This window comes from Monodelphis domestica, chromosome 3, assembly GCF_027887165.1.
Source record: "Monodelphis domestica isolate mMonDom1 chromosome 3, mMonDom1.pri, whole genome shotgun sequence".
Lineage (NCBI taxonomy): Eukaryota > Metazoa > Chordata > Mammalia > Didelphimorphia > Didelphidae > Monodelphis > Monodelphis domestica.
Genome location: NC_077229.1, coordinates 70,987,696 through 71,009,734, shown reverse-complemented (window position 1 = coordinate 71,009,734; position 22,039 = coordinate 70,987,696). Strand labels below are relative to the sequence as shown.

At 48.6% G+C, this 22,039-nt stretch overlaps 2 protein-coding genes across 4 annotated transcripts in view; one reads left to right on the top strand and one right to left on the bottom strand.

Annotated features, from left to right (window-relative positions):
* The window catches only part of POLRMT (RNA polymerase mitochondrial), a 42,467-nt gene extending 38,548 nt beyond the window's left edge, over window positions 1-3,919 (bottom strand). For both annotated transcript variants that reach the window (XM_056822080.1, XM_056822081.1), the window contains exons 1-2: window positions 3,671-3,919; window positions 2,060-2,149 (exon numbers count right to left, since the gene is read on the bottom strand). In XM_056822080.1, coding sequence (XP_056678058.1) covers window positions 2,060-2,149; window positions 3,671-3,773 — 193 coding nt within the window. In that variant the 5' untranslated portion in view covers window positions 3,774-3,919. The remainder of the gene's footprint in view (window positions 1-2,059; window positions 2,150-3,670) is intronic.
* Window positions 3,920-7,559: 3,640 nt separating this feature from the next.
* On the top strand, window positions 7,560-17,315 carry FGF22 (fibroblast growth factor 22). Of its 2 annotated transcripts, XM_056822079.1 has the most exons (4): window positions 7,560-8,335; window positions 12,834-12,937; window positions 13,907-14,120; window positions 17,000-17,127. In XM_056822079.1, exons 1-3 carry the CDS (start codon window positions 8,074-8,076, stop codon window positions 14,099-14,101), a joined length of 561 nt encoding a protein of 186 aa, XP_056678057.1. In that variant the 5' UTR covers window positions 7,560-8,073; the 3' UTR covers window positions 14,102-14,120; window positions 17,000-17,127. The 2 variants fall into 2 exon arrangements, with proteins under 2 accessions (XP_056678057.1, XP_001375846.2); XM_001375809.5 differs by having other exon boundaries at window positions 7,564-8,335; window positions 13,907-17,315.
* The last annotated feature ends 4,724 nt before the right edge of the window (window positions 17,316-22,039 follow it).

Here is a 22,039-nt window from a genome sequence, read left to right as displayed (position 1 = left end):
AAACTGGGTATACAAACAGAGAAGTAAGAATCTCTGCTCTCAAGAAGCTTCCTTGTCCACTGGAAGACTCGACAGCTAGGAATAAGGCAGACCTGAGTTCAAATCCAGCCCCAGACACTTACTAGCCAAGAAATCTTGGGCTAATCTGTTTGCCTCAGTTTCTTCATCAGTAAAAATGGAGTTAATTAATAACACTTCCCTCTCAGGGTTGTGAGGATCAAATAATATAATGTCTGTAAAATGCTTTGAAAACCTTAAAACACTATATAAATTCCAGCTTTTGTTGTTATATTCACAGATTATCAGGATACATAAAAAATAAATACATAGGAAAGAAGGCTCATGAACATAAAGAAGGAAACTGTAAGTAAATTAGGTGAACACAGAAGAGTAAACATGTCAGACCTTTGGGAAGGGAAAGATTTTAAAACCAAGCAAGACTTAGAGTCACAAAATGTAAAATAAATAATTTTGATTACATCAAATTAAAAAGTTTTTGTACAAACAAAACCAATGTAACTAAAATCATAAGGGAAGCAACAAATTGGGAAATAATCTTCATAAAAACCTCTGACAAAGGTTTAATTACTCAAATTTACAAAGAGCTAAATCAATTGTACAAAAAAATCAAGCCATTCCCCAATTGATAAATGGGCAAGGGACATGAATAGGCAGTTTTCAGATAAAGAAATCAAAACTATTAATAAGCACATGAAAAAGTGTTCTAAATCTCTTATAATCAGAGAGATGCAAATTAAAACAACTCTGAGGTATCACCTCACACCTAGCAGATTGGCTAACATGACAGCAAAGGAAAGTAATGAATGCTGGAGGGGATGTGGCAAAGTTGGGACACTAATGCATTGCTGGTGGAGTTGTGAATTGATCCAACCATTCTGGAGGGCAATTTGGAACTATGCCCAAAGGGCGATAAAAGACTGTCTGCCCTTTGATCCAGCCATAGCACTGCTGGGTTTATACCCCAAAGAGATAATAAGGAAAAAGACTTGTACAAGAATATCCATAGCTGCACTCTTTGTGGTGGCCAAAAACTGGAAAATGAGGGGATGCCCATCAATTGGGGAATGGCTGAACAAATTGTGGTATATGTTGGTGATGGAATACTATTGTGCTCAAAGGAATAATGAAGTGGAGGAATTCCATGGAGACTGGAACAACCTCCAGGAAGTGATGCAGAGTGAGAGGAGCAGAACCAGGAGAACATTGTACACAGAGACTGAAACACTGTGGTACCATCAAACGTAATGGACTTCTCCATTAGTGTCAATGCAGTGATCCTGAACAACCTGCAGGGATCTAAAAAACACTATCCACAAGCAGAGGATAAACTGTGGAAGTAAAAACACCGAGGAAAAGCAACTGCTTGACTACAGGGGTTGAGGGGACATGTCTGAGGAGAGACTCTAAATGAACACTCTAATGCAAATACCAACAACATGGAAATGAGTTCGAATCAAGAACACATGTGATACCCAGTGGAATCGCGTGTTGGCTATGGTGTGGGGGAGGAAAAGAAAATGATCTTTGTTTCCAATGAATAATGTTTGGAAATGACCAAATAAAATAATGTTAAAAAAAAAGGAAAGAAGGCTCAATGAGGCTGGCCCAAAGAGAGCAATGAAAAAAAAAAGCCTTTTGGAAGAGGTGGAGCTCCATATCAGGTGAAGTTCTGCCATGAAGGATTCTTCAAGTAGAAAGGAAAAGGGAAGCCCAACTTCAGACCTGGGGGAGAACCTCCAGAGCAGGAAAGGGAATTCTGCCTATGGGAATGGTAAGTAAACCAGTCTGACAAACATTCAGTGTTTGTGAGAAGAATAACCCAGTCAGTTTAGAAATAGAAGCAGAAACCAAAACTGTGCAGGGCTTTCCATACCAGAGAAATCTACTATCCTCAAAGTGATGAGGAGCCTTTAGGGCTTCCACAGCTGTACTTCAGGGCAGCAACCACTGTATGTTCACTTGTTTTTCAGAAAACAGTTTTCCTGTGTAAGCTTCTCCTCACCAAAACTCATTAAACTCCCTAGGGTCCTAAACTTACCTTCCAATAGTTCCACTTGCCCCGCATCCCTCCTCCTGTCCTGCTCTGGGGCATTGACAGAGTACATTCTGCCCCATGTCCATGAAGTCCCTGTAGGGAAAAAAAAAAGACAGTAACTCTAAGGCCTAGAAGGTGGCAGGACTGTTCCTGAGGACTGAGTCCTCTTCGGCCTCCAGGCCCCTTAATATTTATAAAGCACTTGGCAGAATACCTGGCACATAGTGGGCACTTAAATAAATAAATGTTTGCTCCTTTCCTTTCCTGGTGAGAAAAGGAGCCAGAGCCCTGGAATCAACAGGGAAATTTTTGTTTTGGTTTTTTCCTCTAAGTGAAAGGTAAGTGTTTATTACAGTATAAAGAAAAAGGTAGTATAAACAATGAGGCAGGATGGAACTCTTCTCTTCATGTCCTATATTGGTAATGATAGGCAGGACTTGGTCAAAGTGCCTGCATCCAAATCCTGACTCTGTCTGCACCTGTGACTTTGGACAAATCATTTCTCCCCACTTAGCCTCAGTTTTTTCATTTGCCAAATGGGAGGAGTTAAACCAGAAGGCCTCTAAGGCACCTCCCAGCTCTAGACCTAGGTTTCCCAAGGCAGCCAGGCCAATCAGGCAGAAATCAGGGACAAGCCAAAGGCCCAAACTGGGAGCTTAGGAGATGACTGAGTCAAGAGACCCCTGAGGTCAACTCAAGAAAGAAAGGAAACAATCCCAGCCCCTATCTCCCAGAGCTGTGGTGGGGATGAAATGAGTTGATAAAGCAAAAGTACTTAGCAAGTAGGAAGTGTTTATTAAGTACCCATAATTTATTAAGCATCTACCTACTATCAAGTACCTGCTTCCAAAGTACCAACTCCTTATTAAGTACCTGTCCATTATTAAGTATTTATTTCCTAAGTACCTACTTATTAAATTACTTCCCTACTATTTATTAAGTTCCTACTGTTAAGTATTTACCTGCTATTAATATCTGCTTTCTTATTAAGTCTCTACTCTTTATCATTTGTTAATATCTACTATTAAGTACCTACTTCTTTATTAAGTACCTACTATGTGCCAGGCACTGTTCTAAGCCTTGTACTATTATTATCTCATTTGATCCCCACAACTCTGGGAGGTAGGGGCTGTTATTATTATTATTATCCCCATTTTACATTTACTCAGGATGCTGAGATAGCTACAGTAAGTGACTTGCCGGCAGTCACAGAGCAAGTAAGTATGAGGCAGAATTTGAACCCAGGTCTTCCTGACTCCAGAACCAGTACTTTGTCCTAGCTGCCACGAGATAAATGTTAAAGATACCGGGGAGGACAAAAAAGGGGGGGGGGGGGGTAGAACTTGAAGAATAGGGGGTTAAAGGTCAGAGGGTAAAAGAGTCGGTGTGTGGGTTCAAAGGTCGGATCATGAGGCAGGATCAAAATTCCTCGAACTCGTGGTTAAGGGTGAAGGGTTAGAAGTTCTTGAACTTCGGGGGCGGAAGGCCTGGGATACCTCGTAAAGTCAGGGGTAAAGAGTCAAAGGGGTGGTGAGGGGGTGTGTGAGGCTCTTTCTAAGAGTCAAAGGTGACTGACCCAGAGTCCTCACTGGAAGGTGAGGGGCTCCCATTTACCTTTCTCGGGACCAGAGCAGGGGCAGTCCTCGGTCCGGAGGGCCCGGCCGAGCCCCGCTGCCCCCCGCCTCAGCAGCGATGCCCTCAGCCGAAGCACCGACATTCCGGCGGCCCGGGGGGCCCCAGCGCAGCACGAGGACCTGCCAGGCCTCCCTCCCCACCGACCGGCCTCTAGTACGCCGAAGCCAGAGCTTTGCGCTGGCTGCTGGGAGTCGTGGTCTCAGCTACTGTAAGGAAGCCCGACTTTCAGGCACGCCGGGGATAGCTCACACTACAAATCCCGAAAGGTCATGCAAGGGGCGGGGCGGAGGTTGCGAAAAACGGCTTCTGATTAGCTGGGCTGCTTATCCTGCTCGCAGTAGGAGAGCGACGTAGACTAGGAAGTCTGTTTCGGAAGAGTCCATTTCCGCACCTATGACGTCTTGCTAGTTCTGTCTTCCTCCCTGGGTTACTCCTAGGTCCCTGAAGTGGTCTCTATGCTTTCTCTGGGGCCTCTGTACTCCTAAACTCCACACAGCTGCCAGTCATCTCCCTGGGGCGGGGGGCTGACCTGGTTACTCCCCTACTCAGGTACCCTAAGGGCTTCCGAGTGCCTCTAGCCTCGGAGTTTTTAGGTTGGTCGGAGTGCGGTAATCCCTTCTCTCCTGAATACGGTTCTTAAATGCATTACATAAAAGATAGGATTACCAAAAATGAGTAGTTATATTGAAATACAATTAAATGAATATCAAAATGTTAGAGAAGAGAGTAAAAGAAAAGAGGCAAAGGAAAGAAAAAGTAGTGAAAAGGGCAGAGAGAGAGAGTGAGTTCACAGACTCCGATTAGATGATCTAGGACACAATACAAGCTTTTCAGTCTGGGACTAAACATTTCAAATAGCTCATATGACTTACTCTTTACATAGTATGATTCAATCAAACTAGTTGTTTCTTAAAGACATGTCAGCTCCAGACCCTGTGTATTTGCACAGAACCTGCAATATACATCTTTTTCTCTTCAAAATTTAACTCAGGCAGAAAATCTTAAGGTAGTTAGGTGACTTGAAGATAGATAGCTTGTGGCACTAGGAATCAGGAAGATAAGAATTTGAATCCTGACTCAAACACTCCACTCTGAGTGACAATCTGCCTCAGTTTCCTTATCTGTCAAGTGGGACTAAATAGTTCCTCTTACCTCATGAGGTTGTTCTGAGGACCAAATGATTAAGGGGCTTAAAGTCTACATAAAACTACCTCATAAATGCAAATGAAGAGAGTTCTCTTAGTTCTCCAATATTCCTAAGGAACTTTGGGTCTTTCTGCCCCAACCAATCTTGTCCTAATTATACTTAGCTAATGTTCATGTTTATTAGACTGAAATCACCTTGAACAGGGACTTATTTTTCATATCTATGGATAGTATGGAGCACAGTTCCTAGTACACAGTAGGTGCTCACTAAAGGATGAATGAGTGGGTGAGTAAACAAGCCACAGTATCTTCCATGTTTTTTGTGGGGACAGGGAAAGGAAAAGGATTCCATCATTATGCTGGACTCACAGATAAGCCCAGGTGGGAGGGGAGACCGGGAACTCCCAGAGCAGAGATAATCAGAGACATAAACAAATGACCAGTGTTTCCCACAAGGCTAGATGGGGCAGAGCTCCAAACTGCCTGGGCCAGATATCCCAATTGCCTGAGGTCTTCCCCATTTAGACTAACACCAACGTCCAGCCCTCAGCTCTTCCCTTTGATTCTTTCTCTTGTTGGAGATATGGAAAATCTAAGAGATTGCTAATCCTATTTTACAGATGGAAAAACTGAGGACCCAAAAAGGTGCAGGAATCTGTACCAAGAGCCTGGAAGGAGGATGGGACCACAAGCCTCTGGACTTTTAGCCCTAGGCTTTGCCTTTAGCATTGCTTCTTATTCCACCTAAACTCATCTTGGTTTCCTCCTCTGGGCCTGGTACCAGACTGTCTGAGCCTTGGGCACCAAAGCTGAGGTACCTTCCCTGGGGCTGCTGAGATGTTCTCCTGCCATCCCACTCTGCCGGTTGGGCTACTCATGGGTGTCACCCATGCCTTCACCTCTTTGCTATTTAAAGGACCTCCCCCAAAGAGGGGGGAGTGGGCAGCCCAGACCTTTCATGGTCCCTAGCACTTGCCCCACCCCTGGGTCCCAGAGCTAGCCAGTGTGAATCACAAACAGGCAACTGAAGCATCTGTGCCGGGAGTTTAGAGAGCATCTAGTCCGATCCTCAAATATGTCAGACGAGGAAACAGAAGGGACTTGTCTGTAGCCATACAGGAAGAAGATCAATCAGGATTCAGAATGGATGACTCCTCCCAAATCCAGGGTTTTTCCCACTATGCAACACTTCTGTGTCATTTTTTTTTAAACCCTTACCTTCCAACTTAGAACCACTTCGTCTGTATATTGGTTCCAGGGCAGAGGAGCAGTAAGAGCTAGGCCAAGGGGGTTAAATGACTTGCCCAGAGTCATAAAGCTAGGAAGTGGCTGAGGTCACATTTGAACAGAGGACTTCCTATCTCCAGGCCTGGCTTTCAATTCACTGAGCCACTTAACTGCCCTCTATATCATCTTCTAATCTAATGACTCCCACCCATTTTAAAAAGAATTTTAAAATGAGGCTGAGAGAAGGAACTTGCCCAAGGTCCCCTAGCCCTCTACCCAGGACTCCCAAATAGCCTTCTTATATACTTCACTCTCCTCCGGGCTTAGAAGAATCTGGACCTACGAAGAGGACCACAGATATCACCGTGTCCGTTTTATAGACGAGGAAACCAAGACCCAGAGGCCAGACAAGGCTCTCTTAAGATCACAGGAAGCCTCTGAGCCAGGATTCCATTTCCCTGTCTGTGAGAGAAGAGGTATGATGGGCTTGATAGAAAGAGGCCAGATCTGCACTCCAAGAAAGTTGGAGTCTAGCCCTCACTCTGCCACTGACTCACTCATTGACCCTGGCCCGGGCCCCTCCTTTTTGAGGCCTCTGCTCCCCTCCCTGCAAAATGAGTGAGGAGGTCACAGCCCTGTGAGATTGTGGGGGAACTTTCTGGACTCTAGTCCAAGGGAAGAAGTAGAGGGGAGATGGCTCCTTCTAACTACGGATATACCCACCACACACACATCCTGCACACATGCGTGACTCTCGCTTCCTGATAGATTCGGTCTTGGACACACATGGCCCAACAGACAGAGAGGGACACACACACACCCCCACCCCCGCCAGAGGATCACATCACACCTACATAACTACTGGGCAGCCACACCTGCAGCTGGGCACACGCACACACAAACACACCCACCCACACATAAATACACTGTTGTTCAGAGACACCCACTTAATAGAAGCCCACCCTCATCCTTTTTGCATTCTGACCCGGATGGCCTTGGGGGTCTCTCTCTCTCTGTCTCCTTCTGCCTCTATCGCTCCTTCCCTCTTTTTCTCCCTCTCTCCCTCTCCCTTCCTCTTCTTCCCTCCTTCCTTTTCCCCCTCTGTTTCTTCTGTCTCTGCTCTTTCCCACCCTCCCTCTCTCCTTCTTTGTCTGTTTCCATCCCTCTCTCTTCTCTCTTTCCTCCCTCCCTCCCTCCTTTCTCTCCCCATTCCTGGTTTGGTCCCTTTCTCAGTCCCCATTCCCATTGTTCTGACCAGTGTCCCTCTCTCTGCCTGTGCCTGGATCTCTCCATCTTCCTCTTTCATTCTCACAAATTCCCATCCACTTTGCTGCCCCACTTCCACCCCCCACTTCACCAGGACCCTCAGGGAAGAAAGGCAGGCCAGTAAAGTCCCAAGAATTTTGTGAATGAGTGGCCCTCCTCCCCGCAGCGTGGTGTGGCCCGTCCCTCTTCCCCTCCATTGGCCCAGTGGGGAAAGCCCTGCCCTCCTGGGAGGGACTGGTTTGAGTCCAACCTGGGAGGTTACAAGCCTCTGAAGAAGCCTGAGGTGCCACTGGAGCCACCGGGAAGTGGGGACAGCAGAAGCTGGGGATCCAGACACACCCCTCTTATGTTCCTTGTGGTTGTCTGAGACCAGGGGACCCTTGTGGGACCTTCCCAGAAAAATCTGTCTATACTTGCTGAGCCAGAAGATAACCTCCCGGAGGGTCCAACCTGCCCATTTTATAGAGGAGGAAACTGAGGGCCAGAAAGAGGAAAGGGACTTGCCTATGGTCACCCATGGTGAGTGGAGAATAGAACACAAGCCTCCTGGATGTGAAGTCTTTAGGGTGCCAGGGCCTGGGAGGACACTGAGAGGCTGAACGTGGGCTCCCCAGGGCCCAATCTTCATCTGTCTTGTACTTGATACCTCCCCAGCTGGCCGGGCCATGGAGCACCAGCAAAGGGCAGCCAGGCCCTGTGGCCTGGTCAGTGAACAGGAGTGAGCCAACCACCGAGTCTCTACCATGCCCCCAGGGCCCTGGCTTTGCTTGGCCTTGCTCCTTGCAGCCCGGGCCCAGAGCTCTTGGGGTACCTGGCCCAGGAGGACCCAGCGCCCATGGCCCAGTGACCTGGCCATTGGTGTCAGCAGTGCCCGACGTGCTAGGAGCTACCATCACCTGGAAGGTGACGTCCGATGGCGGAGGCTCTACTCATCCACCCACTTCTTCTTGCACATTGGGCCCAGTGGCAGGGTCGAAGGCACACGGCAGCCCCACTGCCCCAACAGTGAGTAGGGCAGCCTGGAGGAGGCCTGGCCTGGATGGGGTAGCCAGTCCCGAATGACAGGGGGGCCAGAGATTTCCAGGGGTGCTGGAGTCCTTAGAAAAGGATGAATAGAGGGACCAAGTCCAGAAGGGAAGAAAGAAGTGGAGAAGGGACCAAAGGCAATGTCAGTGGCTGGCCTGAGGAAGGGGGTGGGGGGTCTCTGCTGGGAGCAAGAATGGATCATGGAAGCCCTGAGGGGTGGCCAGAAGAGAGCCCAAGTCCAAGGATGGAGGCGCTTTGGTCTAAGTGTTTGGTGGGTTGGTGTCCTTCCACCTTCATATGTTTTTAGACTACCTTATCTAAAAAGAGACCTTTTTATGGAGGAAGACACGGAGGCTAAGAGAGGAGGGAGCATTTGTCCAGCCTGGGCTAGAACTTGGGCAAGGCATTGGCGTGTGTCCTTGTTTTCAGCGATGGTGAACTTGTTGCCACCCTAACCTTATCTGTAGACCGAAGAGGACTGTAGAAGGACCAGTCCTTGAAGGGTGAACTGGAGGGAAAGGAGGCCCCTAGGTCTTTGGGATGGATGGTGGTGAGGAGGGAGGGGGAAATCCCCAGACCCAGCAGCCCTAGATTGGGGGATTGGAGTACCCCCATCACTGGACTCCAGGCTAATCACCTGCTGCTGAGCTTAATGAGAACCCAGTGAGTAATCACCGTAATTAAGGAGGATAATAACCCTCTGCCCTTCCCGGCCCCTTTCATCTGGGGATCTCAAAGCACTTATTAGCCTATGTGCCTCCTTGGGTGAGGACAGAGGACAGGGGCAACTTGCTCACCAGATGACTCAGTGGTGGGCTCAGTGGCTGGCACCCAAGCATCTGGCTTCCCTTGGATCGAAGAGAAAGGTTCCCTGGACAGTCAGCATTGTGAGGGGTCCCTCTCTAGGGATTTGAGGGGATTTGGGAACTGGAGTCCTGGGCCCTTCCACACGCCCTCGGCTTTCCCTAGATGGATGCTGACCTGGCATTCATGCTCTGGACATCTGGCCAGGAAGCTTTTAAATTCAAGCCTGACTTCTGGGGTGGGGTGGGCAGTTCCCCCCACCCCAGGACACAGAGATGGGAATTGGGTTCTCTTCTGGCTGTGCTTTCCCAGAACCAGCCTTCTCTACCCCTGGGACCGCTGGTCAACTCTGACTGGAGGGACACCTTTAAGTCCATCCGGTGGCCCCAGACTTCTGGCTCCTTTAATTATCTCTGCCCTTACACACATCCGAAGAGAAATACAGTGAAGTTTGACCAAGACCGTCGCTGCTCAGGGCACCCCTACAGTACTATGCTCGGTCCTGGAGACACTGCTTGGGAGGGACATCGCAGGTACCCAGAGAAGGGCAGGGGAAGCGGATGGGACCCAGGGCCGAGCCGTAGGAGGTCAGGAGGAACCTGGAATTTCAGTCCAGGAAAGTTTGAGAGAGCCAGAGATCACAGGTCATGGGGAGAGGGACAAGCCTTGTCCTGTTCTGCTCTAGAGCCAGCCCGATTCTCTAATCATCAGTAGGGAATGCCTTCTCACGGCTGTTCTTCAGCTGGAGCTCAATGACCACTTTCTGCCCAGTGTAGGCTGGACAGGGTGCCCTCTGAGCCGAGGTTCTGTGCGTCTGCTGAGGGCGTGTGGAGAACTGGGAGCTGGTCAGGAAGCTCAGGGCTGCCCTGGCCTGCCACGGCCAGCAGAGAGTGCCTGTGTCCCTGGCCGAGGAGGGGGGCCAAGTCCTGGGGGAAAGGATAGGTTTGCCCTGAGACTCGGGACTCCAGAAATGGGCAGAGGCCAGAGGCCGCCGAGGGTGGCTGTACTTTGTGACCCCTCAGCACGGGCCGTCCAGCGGGGCTCTGCGAGCCAAAGCTCCAAGCTCTGTCCAGTCCCCATGCCTGCCGTGATCTCTAGGGAAGACCAGCAATGGACGGCAGGACGAGCCAAGGCAGGGCGAAATGAGTTCTCGGCCTGCCCCTGAAGCCCCTGCGCCTTCCTCCTCTGCCAGATGATATTCTCTATGGGCCCTGTCAAGTCTGATAATCTGGGGAGTCCGATAAACTTCCCCGATAACAGGCTCTATCTCTTCATCCTGGGAGCGGAGCGAGGGCAAACAGGGTACTTTGGTGCCGGCAGACCTGGGTGTCAAGGCCGCTGATGTCTTCCAGAAGAGATACCACAGGGTGTGGCTGGGTGTGTACGAGGCAGAGAAGGGGAGAGAGAGATCAGGGGCCAGGAGGGGAGGGAAGGCCCGTCCAGGAAGGCCCTCCACCCCACAGCTCTTCCCCAAAGAGACTCAGAATGTCAGAGCCCATAGGGAGGTTATGGTCCTGGATGAGTAGGCTTTAGAGCTGGAAAGCAGCATCTCCTCTTACTGATGGGGAAAACGGAGAGCCATGGAGAGGAAGTGATTGCCCAAGGCCACCTCGCTAGGAAGTTCCAGGCCCCCTTCCAATACAAATACAGGGCGGAAAAGGTCTCCGAGACAGTCCAGTGGCTGCCTCTTAAGACCAAGGTTTGAGCACTCGCTCCCCACGGATTGGGTGACTTTGGGCGATGTAACGCCACAGAAAGACGCAGGGTATTTTCGGGGACCGTGAAGCGAGCCCAGTGGGACAAAGGGTCTGCGTACAGCCACTCTACAGGGGAGCAGGAAAAAGGGCATTAGGCCCAGCTGTGCAGGACCCCCAAAATGCCAAGTTTGGACTTCCTCCTGGGGGATGTAGAGACGCCTACAAGATGCCCGAGAGCTTTAGGAAAACACTCCAGCGTCCTGTTCCGAAGCGATTCAGTGGTGAGCGTGCAGCTGGGGAAGCGAGGATTCAAGTGGATTTTGTGTTTTCTATTAGAGATTTGTCCCTTTGCCTCACTGGCACACAGCCATCTCCCACCAAGGCAAGCAGGTCATTGAGGCCGTCCTTTCCTACTGCGGATGGTGGCTGCTAATTTTTGATTCAGGGGGAAAAGAAGGTAGACGTGTCAGCGGGCCCAAGCTTCAGTCCTAGTTCTTCCTCCTCCCTGGCCTCAGTTTCCCCATCTCTGGCATGAAGAGGTTAGCCATGCTGGTCTCGGAGACTCTTTAAAGCTGTGATGCTCCCTTGAGGAAGGATGTACTGGCTTCCAGGGTTCTACTTCCCAGGGGCGCCTTCTCCCATTGCTTCTTTGGGCCATCTTGCTCTGCTGAGTAGACTGACAGATTCTCTGGGCCTGAGATAGGCAGATGAAGAGGGAGAGAAATATTCGTGGATAGAGAACCAAATTTGGAGTCAGAAAGGTCCGGGTTCAAATCCTGCCTCAGGTTTTCTTGGCAAAGACAACTGGAGTGGTTTGCCATTTCCTTCTCCAATTCATTTTGCAGATGAGGAAAGGAGGCAAACAGGGTAAAGTGACTTGTCCAGGGTCACAAAGCTAGGAAGTCCCTAAGGCAGGGTCTTCCTGATTCCAAGCCCAGTGCTCTATCCACTATGCCCCAGAAGATACTTTAGGGGCTATAAAATAAGTTGTAATAATAATAGCATTTCTATTGCACTTTTGAACTATCTCATTTGATATTTGATCCTCACAACAATCCTAGGAGGGAGGTGTGATCTCCGTTTTACAGTTGAGGAAACTTAAGTGACGGTCCAAGGTCACACAAAGTGTCTGAGGCTGAATTTGAATTCAGGACAGTCGGTCCGCTGGGCCCACTCGCAGCTTCAGCGGAATTGAACAGAACTTACTTGACAGAGGAGGAACCTGAGCCCAGAAGGGAGAAGGGGCTTCCTCCAGCTCACAGAGGAGGGGCCAAGATGACAAGCCACGCCTCTTCACCGGGTCCTGGGCTTTCCTATCAGGATAAAAGCCTCGGGCTCGACCCGATCTGATAGGAAAGCTGCCAAGTAGAGGAGTTGGAGAGGCGGAAGGAAGGTCAGGGAGGAGGTCACGCCCCCCCGCAGCCCTTCCGCCCAGCGACCCCCGCCCCACGTCGAGGGACTCCGCCACCCCCAAGCGGACTCCCGCGGTGCTCCCTCCGCATTCCAGCGTGCTCCCACGCCCTGGGTCCGGCTGTCCGGCCCTGCTGGCCTGCCCGCATTCCTGTGGGAGCTGGGCTCTCCCAGAACCTGCCCTATGGGCTGCCGGCTTTGGCCTCCTCCCTGCATCCTGCCCCAGCCCAGGAGCCGAGCGCTGGGACGAGGCGGAAGCCCCTTGGGAGAGCTTCCTGCCCCGCCGGGTGCCCCCAGGAAATGGCTCCTTCCTGTTGTTAGGAGGAGCTCCCACGAAGGTCTACCGAGTGCCTTTCTCCCTAAGGAGGGGAGGGTGTCACTGTCCCCCGTGGAGGGATGGCCTGCCCGGGCCAGAGGGCCTTGTGGGGATGGGAGGGCCCTGGAGGACCCCATTGGAGAAGGGAAAGGCTTTCCCGAGATCCCACAGGCGTCCCGGGCCGAGCAGGGCCGCCCAGGGGGAGAGAGAGGCCCGCGGCCGAGCTCCAGCCCAGTGCTTTTCTCCTCAGGTATCGTGGAGATCCGCTCAGTCCGAGTGGGCGTGGTGGCCATCAAAGCCGTCTACACCGGCTTCTACTTGGCCATGAACCGCAGGGGAAGACTTTATGGCACGGTGAGTCCTCCTCTGGGGGGCCAGGCAAGACATGGCCCCAGGGTAAATAGAGGTCTCCCCATTCTTTTGAAATCCTTACCTTCTGTCCTAGAATGGGTGCTAAAAGCAGCAAAGGGGGGCAGTTGGGTGACTCAGTGGATGGAGAGCCAGGCCTAGAGATGGGAGGTCCTGGCTTCAAATGTGACCTCAGACACTCCCCAGCGGTGTGACCCTGGGCAAGTCACTTCACCCCCATGGCCTAGCCCTTACCACTCTTCTGAAGCCCCAGAACCAATCACAGTATGAATTCTAAGATAGAAGGTGAGGGTTTTTTATAAATAAGTTAATTAACTGAAAGCCAGAGTTAGGCAATGGGAGTTAAGGGACTTTTCCAGGGTCACACAGCATTTTGAGGGTGTCTTGAGACCACTACTCCTGACTTCATTCCTGATGCTCTATCCACTGTGCTACCTAGCTGCCCTTTTCACCATTCTTTTATTTTTTAATTTTAATAACACATTTCCACATAAGTTTTCCAAAATCATATGATCCATATTGTCTTTCTCCCTTCTTTCCTCTCCCCTCCCAGAGCTGGGTTATACATGCATTATCACTAGTCTTTAAAAAAACACACAACAAAAACCCTTCAGTCAGAATTGGTACTAAATATCATTGCAATAAGGGCCGGGCAATGGGGGATTAAGTGACTTGCCCAGGGTCACACAGCTAGGAAGTATCTGAGGTCACATTTGAACCCAGAACCTCCTGTCTCCAAACCTGGCTCTTTATGGAATTCCCAAACTGCCCTCGTTCTTCCTGGGTGGCCCTTAAACACCTTGTTCTAGAACCCTTTCATGTTGAGGCACTGGGTCACTGAGGAGATGAGCCTTGAAGGGTGAGTCCTGGTATGGCCCTGACTCTGTTCCCCTCTGGGGATTCCAAGGAGCCCTTCCAGGCTTCCTGCTTCCATCCTGTCTTTGTCTCCTGCAGAGGGAGTACAGCCCCAACTGCAAGTTCATGGAACGGATTGAGGAGAATGGCTACAATACGTACGCTTCCCTTCGCTGGAGGCACGAAGGCCGGCAGATGTTCCTGGCCCTGGATGGACGGGGGGCCCCTCGGCAGGGTGGCCGGACACGCCGGCAGCACCTTTCCACTCACTTTCTGCCCATCTTGGTCTCCTAAGCCTGGACAAAGGGCCCCTGTGTGTAGATATATACATATAGATATATATTTTTTCTCTATTTATTATTTTTTAAAAGACAAGTAGGGGAGGGGAAGATGCCCTCCTTTCACAGACCTGGGGAAAATGCCTGGCGCCTTATGGGAATCCTCCAAGTCTGGCTGGAGAATGTGAGGCCCCCGAAGATTCTGGGATGCTCAGCTCCCAGTGAAGGGGGAGCCGCTGCTAGATCCAGGCCTCTGAGAAGGCCTGTGTTTATCTGAGAACACAAAGTCAAGGTTCAGGGGGCAGTCCTGTTAACTTGCATTTCTACAGTGCTTTAAGACTTACTAAGTATTTTCCTCACAACAAACCTGTGGAGTAGGAAGGACAAGTAAAATCATTTCCATTTTACAGAGGACAAAACTGAGGTCAGAAAAAGGAAGTGAAGTGCCTAGGCACACACTGCTATAGATGGCTGAGTCAGGACGGAAACCCTAATCTCCATTTATACGTCTGCCCAGCCCCCAAGAGGGCTCTGGGCTTCACAGTGGAGGCACAATGGGTTGGGAGGCTCACTTTGTCTCTAGTTCACAAATGGAACTGTGCCCTTCCCCACTGCGGACCTCAGTTTTCCCTTCTGTACAGTGAAAGATGTTGGACTCAGTGGTTGTTGACGTTCTTTATTCTATGGGCCATTCTAGTTCTTGACATTCTATAGTCTCTCTTCGAAAAAAAAACCTTCCAGCGTTGACCGTCTCTATTCTACTGGCCTTGCGGTTCAGACACTCTGTACCCTTTGTTTGCTGAACTCTCCTAACTCTGCTTTTCTGTAACTGTCCCTGCTCTGACCTAGGTTCTAAGGTCCTCTCCAGCTCTGGCGTTCTAAGGAGAAGATGGCATTGAGAGCAAACCCAATAGACGAAAAGCCAGATTCATAAAAGAAAACGAGGGCATAATGCTTTATAAAAAGATCTTTGGAACTTTGAAATAGGACTTTAATTTAAAGATTTCAATTGAATTGAAAGAAATTCAATTTCCTCTCTATCTGCCAAAAAGAATCCCAAGCTCAGTCAGTTCTCAGTGGCCCTTGCCCAGGCTAGATCTGGAACAGGGCCAGAGTAAATGGTGGTAAATGTTTAACAGCCAGCTTTCGAGGGGGGCTTTTAAGTTTAGTCTGCATTATTAACCTTTTTTTCATCATTTTGTTAAGTCTAGACAATCAGCAAAACAATAAATCAAATGCTGACGTAGTCATAGGCAATTTCTAAAATTTAACAATCGGCTCTTGAGAGCTGAACTAGCTTTAACACACGTCTGGCTGGACTTGACTCAAAGCGCTGAGAATGAGGTGCCTCCTGGCTTCCTCTGCACCATGCCAGGTACCAGAAGAAGGCTGGGCCCAGGCAAGGAGATAGATTGGCCCTAAGGCAAGCTATGCAGTGAATATATATAGTCCTCCTTGTTGGAGATACTAATGCTTTTTCCTTTGAGTTTCCTCTACTTCTCTAATGCTCCTGAAATTTGGAAGGGATGGATAGGAGAAAGAATACCAGAGCTAGAGGGGTCCTTAGCCCTGCTAAGCCCTCTTCACGTAGTAAGCTGATGCCATCCTAGGATAAGAAGTTCTCCTTCCTGAAAGATACCTTCTCAAAGGGAGTTTGCCATTGTCAGATGCTCAGATGAGTAAGAATGGCCTTCTCTATAGGAGTTTAATAAAGGCTATCTCTTCTATTCCCAAATGCTTATAGTGCCCTGCAGAGGGGGGCAGGACATGGATGATTATCCTCATTTTACAGACAGGTAAACCGAGGACCCAGAGCGGGGAAGGGACTTGCCCAAGGAGTCACATGTCAAAGTTAGTGGCAGAGACAATACTAAGGAGTCTTATTTTCTAGAAAAGAGGCAAGTCAAGAATTAGGATTGGTTCCTAGTCCTGCTTCCATCACTTATTTCCATGCCATTTTCTCTTTTCTATGCCTCCAGTTTTTTCTCCATTAAAGGAATGTGTGTGTGAGATAAAACTAGTCCAACCAACCTCACATGGTTGTTGTGATTTTTCTAAAGGGCTCATGAGAGAAACATGGGTGGCTATTACACATTCATGACTCTTTCTACTACTCTTCCATGATGCTACTGAAAGTTGGGAAAGATGAACAGGAAAAAGAATGTTAAAACAAGAAGAATCCTTAGAGGAATTATTGTCTGGCTCATTTTACAGAGGAAGAAACTGAGGCCCACAGAGGGGAAGGGACCTACCCATGGCCATACTGTGACCTCATGCTAGAACCTCAGACTCAGTTCCCAGTCTAGGGCCTTTTTCATCCAAGAGACTACTTATTTCTCATATCTGAGTAAAACCATAGGTCTTATTCAGTTCAGTTTCAAGAAACATTTATTAAGTGCTGACTATGTGCAAAGGAAAGTTTGACACAAAGGATACATGGCAAAAACCAAAATAAAACCTTTTCACAAAGAGCTTACATGCCTTTGGGAGTTCTTGCCTATTCAAATGAAGGGAGCTGGGGAATGGAGAACCCAAGAGGTAATTTTATTTCCACTTTACCTATACTTATTCCCCTAATTTCTTTTATTGCCTTATTTCTATAGTAAGCGTTTCTAGCACTCTTATCAATCAAATAGTAAAGGAGGATAATGGACATCCTTGCTTTACCCCTAATCTTATTGGAAAGGCTTCTAGTTTATTGCCAATACAGGGAATGGTGGCTCTTGGTTTCAGGTAAGATATCTGTATTAGTGTTTTTGAACAGGAAGAGATATTGACAGGAAGGTCCTCCACACCCCCATTTCTCCTTCCTTCCTACCCTTTAGCTACATCGAGCTCAGGCTAGCAGGGAGGAAGGAACTCGGCCATACGTTACCTCAATTCTAAATTCAAACTCTGTTCTCCTCTCTTCAAGGGAGAGGCCAAGGGAATGTTTTTTTTCCTCTACTCTGTCCAAAGGGAAACACCCTATATTAAGACTAGGACATGCGCTTGGGTACCTGGGGCCTGAATCACCAAGAAGCCAAGGCCCTTCCCAAGGAGAGAATGGCAGCATGTGGCAAGAGCCCAAGAGGAGCCATTCTTCTGGGAACAGCAGGTCTGACTGGCACTCAGGACTCGAGCACACACATTTCCATTAGATTGTAAACTCCTTGAGGGCAGAAACCATCTTGTCTCTTTTTGTATTTCCAGCACAGTGGATGCTTAATAAATGTTGATGGATCGATTGATTTATTCCTAATTCTAGGCAGCCTGTTGAAGGTAGGGGTGTTCGCTATGGAGACCAGATTGGGAATTGGACGGAATTGGTATAATGTATGAGTGTCTTGGAAGCCAGGAAGCTTCCTCTGATACTGACTCCTGGAAGGTTCTCATCCCCCTTTTGGAGACTGAACTCCTGGGGCTCCAATGCTCAGCCACAGGGAATGGGGGAACAGGTTTCCAAGCTCGGACGGGCCTCTTGGGTCCCTGGGCTCCTAGGATCCACTGTGAGCTGAGACAGAGGGGAGGGAATGGCCCTGAGGTGGAAGGACCCTTCGGATACTGAAGAAGCCAGTCCTATGTGGGGCTCATCCTCATTCTGGAACCCAGCCCTCTGCTGCTTCTATTATCTCTGTCTCTGGTGATGAGTGTAGCTGGTCTACTAGTGTGGGAGGCATGATGGAAACGGTGGGCAGGGACATGGGCCTTATTGTTGTTGGTGCTGTTGCTGAATAAACTGCAAGACCTTGGGTGAGTCACTCCTTGTCTCGGAAAGTTGTGGGGAGCAGACAGGGTGTTGGACTTGGGTATTAGGAAGCCCTGGGTACAAATGACCAACTCACTCAGCCTTTCTCTTCAAAATGGGTTAGAATAGTATCTGAAGGCAGAAAGAGAGCTAGAACACTGGACTTGGAGTTGGAAAATTATGAAATCAAATGTTGCTTTACCTACTTAGTGGTGGGATGACTCTAGGAAAGTCACTTAAACTCAGCCTCAGTTTCCTCATCTGTAAAATGGAGAACAGCATCCACCTCCCAGGGTTGTCATAAGACTCAAATGAGATGATGAATGTAAAGTTCTTCACAAATCTTAAGAGCTATATAAAATTGTATTATTCTGTTATCATTGGCCTGTCAGAGCCTTTGAAAAGAGATGATCACTTTTCTCACTTCTGTATCAGAGCAGTAAAGTATATTTTTAAAAAATTTGTGAAGGGGGCAGCTGGGCGGCTCAGTGGATTGAGAGCCAGGCCTAGAGACGGGAGGTCCTAAGTTCAAATCCGGTCTCAGCCACTTCCTAGCTGTGTGACCCTGGGCAAGTCACTTGACCCCCATTGCCTAGCCCTTACCACTCTTCTGCCTTGGAGCCAATACACAGTATTGACTCCAAGATGGAAGGTGAGGGTTTAAAAAAAAAATCTGTGAAGGGGGCAGCTGGGCGGCTCAGTGGATTGAGAGCCAGGCCTAGAGATGGGAGGTCCTAGGTTCAAATCTGGCCTCAGACACTTCCCAGCTGTGTGACCCTGGGCAAGTCACTTGACCCCCATTGCCTAGCCCTTACCACTCTTCTGCCTTGGAGCCAATACACAGTAGTGATTCCAAGATGGAAGGTGAGAGTTGAAAAAAAAAACTGTGAAAAATCAGAAAATGTAAAGAATGAACTAAAATTATTCTGAGGGGGTAAAACATAGGTTCTGATAAGAAATAATTGAGCAAAATGAGGTTGTTCAGCCCAGAAAGGATTAAGGGGAAATAAGCCTTTCTCTTCAAGAATCTGAAGTTTTGTTGTGAGCCACTATATTACATATCCAGGGATAATTAAAGAGGTTAACCCAGGCCCGGCACCTAGTGGGTGTTATATAAACACGCTATAAATTGCTTATTTAAAGCAAGAGGATGTATAGCTGGATGTGAGGAGAACAGCTGGAAAGGATCTCTTTTGTTGTTGAGTCATTTCAGTCACGTCCAATTTTTCATGACCTCATTTGAGGTTTTCTTGGCAAAGATCCTGGAGTGGTGGGGTAGCTAGGTAGCACAGGGGAGAACCTCAGTTCAAATATAGCTTCAGACACTAACTTAGCTGTGTGACCCTGGGCAAGTCACTTAACCCCAACTGCCTAGCCCTTGCTGCTCTTCTGTCTTAGAAGAACTGAGAGTAAGTCAGAAGGTATTAGGTGGTCCTTGTTGTTTTAAGATCCTGGACTAGTTAGTCATTTCCTTTTCTGGCTCATTTTCCAAATGAGGAAACTGAGGCAAAAGGGGTTAAATGACTTGTCCAGGGTCACACTGCTAGGAAGCCTGTGAGGGCACATTTGAATTCAGACCTTCCTTCCTCCAGGCACAGCACTCTACCCAGTGTGCCATCTAGCCGGCCCAGGGAAGGTTCTCAGAGACCATTCAATCCAATTCTGTCCTTGTATGGAGAAGGAAATTGAGGTTCAGAGAAGGAGAGGTCTGCCCAAGATTACAAAGCAAGGACTTTGGGCTCCTGAGTCTTTTGCTCTTTTTGTTCTGGACTTTAATTCTTGACCGTTCGCTAGCTTAGATGTGAATCTCCTGGATCAGGGCACTAAATCGGGTCACAGACATTTTGTTCATCTGTCCTAAGGGAGGAAACAAGACTTCACAGTTAGACCCAGCAGAGATACCATGGCAACAGAATAGCAGGTCCAGAGTCCCTGTCTGAAATGGCTTTGCCACCGCTACCCTCTCCCCTCCACAAACGGGGCAAGTTGGGGGGCTTTATTCATTCTTACCTTCTGTCTTAGAATGGATACTAAAAATCAGTTCTAGGGCAGAAGAGTGGTCAGGGCTAGGCCATGGGGGTCACGTGACTTGCCCAGGGTCACACAGCTGGGAAGGGTCTGAGGTCACATTTGAACCCAGGACCTCCCATCTCTAGGCCTGGCTCTCCATCCCCTGAGCCACCCAGCTGCCCCCAAACAGGACAAGTTTAATGCTTCTTCCATGGAGCAAGCAAGGGAAGGAAGGAGGGGAGGAGAGGAAGACACCCTCCCACTGCTGGGATTGCAGGGCCCATTAGCATTGGGCTAATAAGGTCTAACACAGTTCTCTAAGGTGTGCGTATATCATCTCATTTCGGTGCAGTTATTATCCCTACTTTTATAGTTTATAATATGTATATTATATACTTTTATAGATGAGGAAGCTGAGGCTGAGAGAGAAATAACTGACTTGCTTTTTAACACTGCCAAAAAGTGTCTTGAGGCAGGATTTCAACGCCGGACTCCTGACTCCAAGCCCAGAACTATCCGCTGTGTTACTGCTCAGCCCCTTCTGGCTTCAGTCAGCTTCCCCATCCGTAGTGTGTGAGGGAGCAGAAGTGGAGCCTAGGAAGGCCGGGCCCTTCCTCTCGGGGAGCACAGGTTTCAAAGGGCTGGCAGAAAGGGCAGAGCGGATCCCAAGCACACAGGTCTACCGGCGGCCTCGGACTGGGAGAAGGAAGTTCTGATGGCCAAGCACAACGCCAGCTACCAAGGGGGAGGTCGAGGCGGGCAGATCTCTTGTAATGAGTTCTGAGCGGCATTGGCACGATTATGGTGAGAGGGAGGAGGGTGGCTACGAGGCTCCTCATGGAGGATGCCAGCCGAGGATCCCAATGAGGAACTAGCTCATGGACCAAAATAGATTCTGTAAAAGACAAACGTGGAAGCGAGGCCAGGTTGTGGAGGCCAAATGTAAAGTGTGGCACCATTTTCAAAGGAGAGCAGCAGGGAGGAGAAAGCTTAGAACGAGCTAAGGTAGGGGGAAAATGTATCTTTTTAGTGATACTGAGAAAAAAATAGATCAAAGAAAGCTCCGCGGGATGGACTGGACAATACTAATAGAGGATAGCAAGTCTTTTGCTTCTCTTTTCTTCTGGCAAGAATAACCTTTCAAGAACAGAACAAAAATAAATTAATTCATCATCAGCGTGCTTGGAGCTCAAGACAGCACTCACTGTATAATTAGAATTTTGCTCCCCCAAACTCTCTTTCCCAGCTTCCCATGTTCCTTCTCACATGACGTGCTCACGTAGGGAGGTTATATTTTTGTGTAGCTCCGCCCTCTCTCTCTCTCTTCTCCCAGAAAGGCGGCTGTGGAGGTGGGATGAGGTGAGAGGCAGGAGAAGTTTACCCACGTGTTCTTTACTTAGGCTTTCTAATTTTGTTTCTTGTATTTCTTCTACTTCAAGTGATTATTAATACACTTTATAAAATAGAATACTTGGAGTTATTGGATATTAATTTAAGTTTTACATTACCCAACTGCCTGCAATGAATCCAAGTGACTTGGGCCAATCAATACTGCACGTTACTTAAATAGCTGCTCCAGGTAACTTTTTTTTTTCTTGAAAATTTTAATTTAATTAAATTAAATAAAATTTCATTTCCCACGGTTACAGGATTCTCCGTGTGACTTGGGAGCCATTCACAGCCCATAATTTGGGTGACATGACGGATGAGAGACGAATCTCCAGGCTTTTAAAAAAGGGCAGTAGGGAAATGGTTGTGGCTTCTGAATGCATCAGGATGGCCAGCCACCCTTTCAGAAAGAAGCAATCCTCTCGACCAGCTAGCATCGTCTGCTTTTCCCAACTCACTTCTTCAACAGGGACATTAAGTGAAATATTGTAGATATTGTTTGACCTCGACTTTAGTAAGGCATCTCGCACGTTCTCGTTGTGGAGAAGATGAAGAGGTTTGGGGACTAGATGACGCCAGGGTAGATGGATCCAGGAACACCGATGATCTCTACAGTGGCCAAAGAGGAGCAGCTATGGATGGGGGTTAACGCGGAGGTTTTTTTCTTTTTTAAACCCTTACCTTCCGTCTTGGAGTCAATACTATGCATTGGTTCCAAGGCAGACGAGTGGTAAGGGCTAGGCAATGGGGGTCAAGTGACTTGCCCAGGGTCACACAGCTGGGAAGTGTCTGAGGTCAAATTTGAACCCAGGACCTCCCATCTCTAGG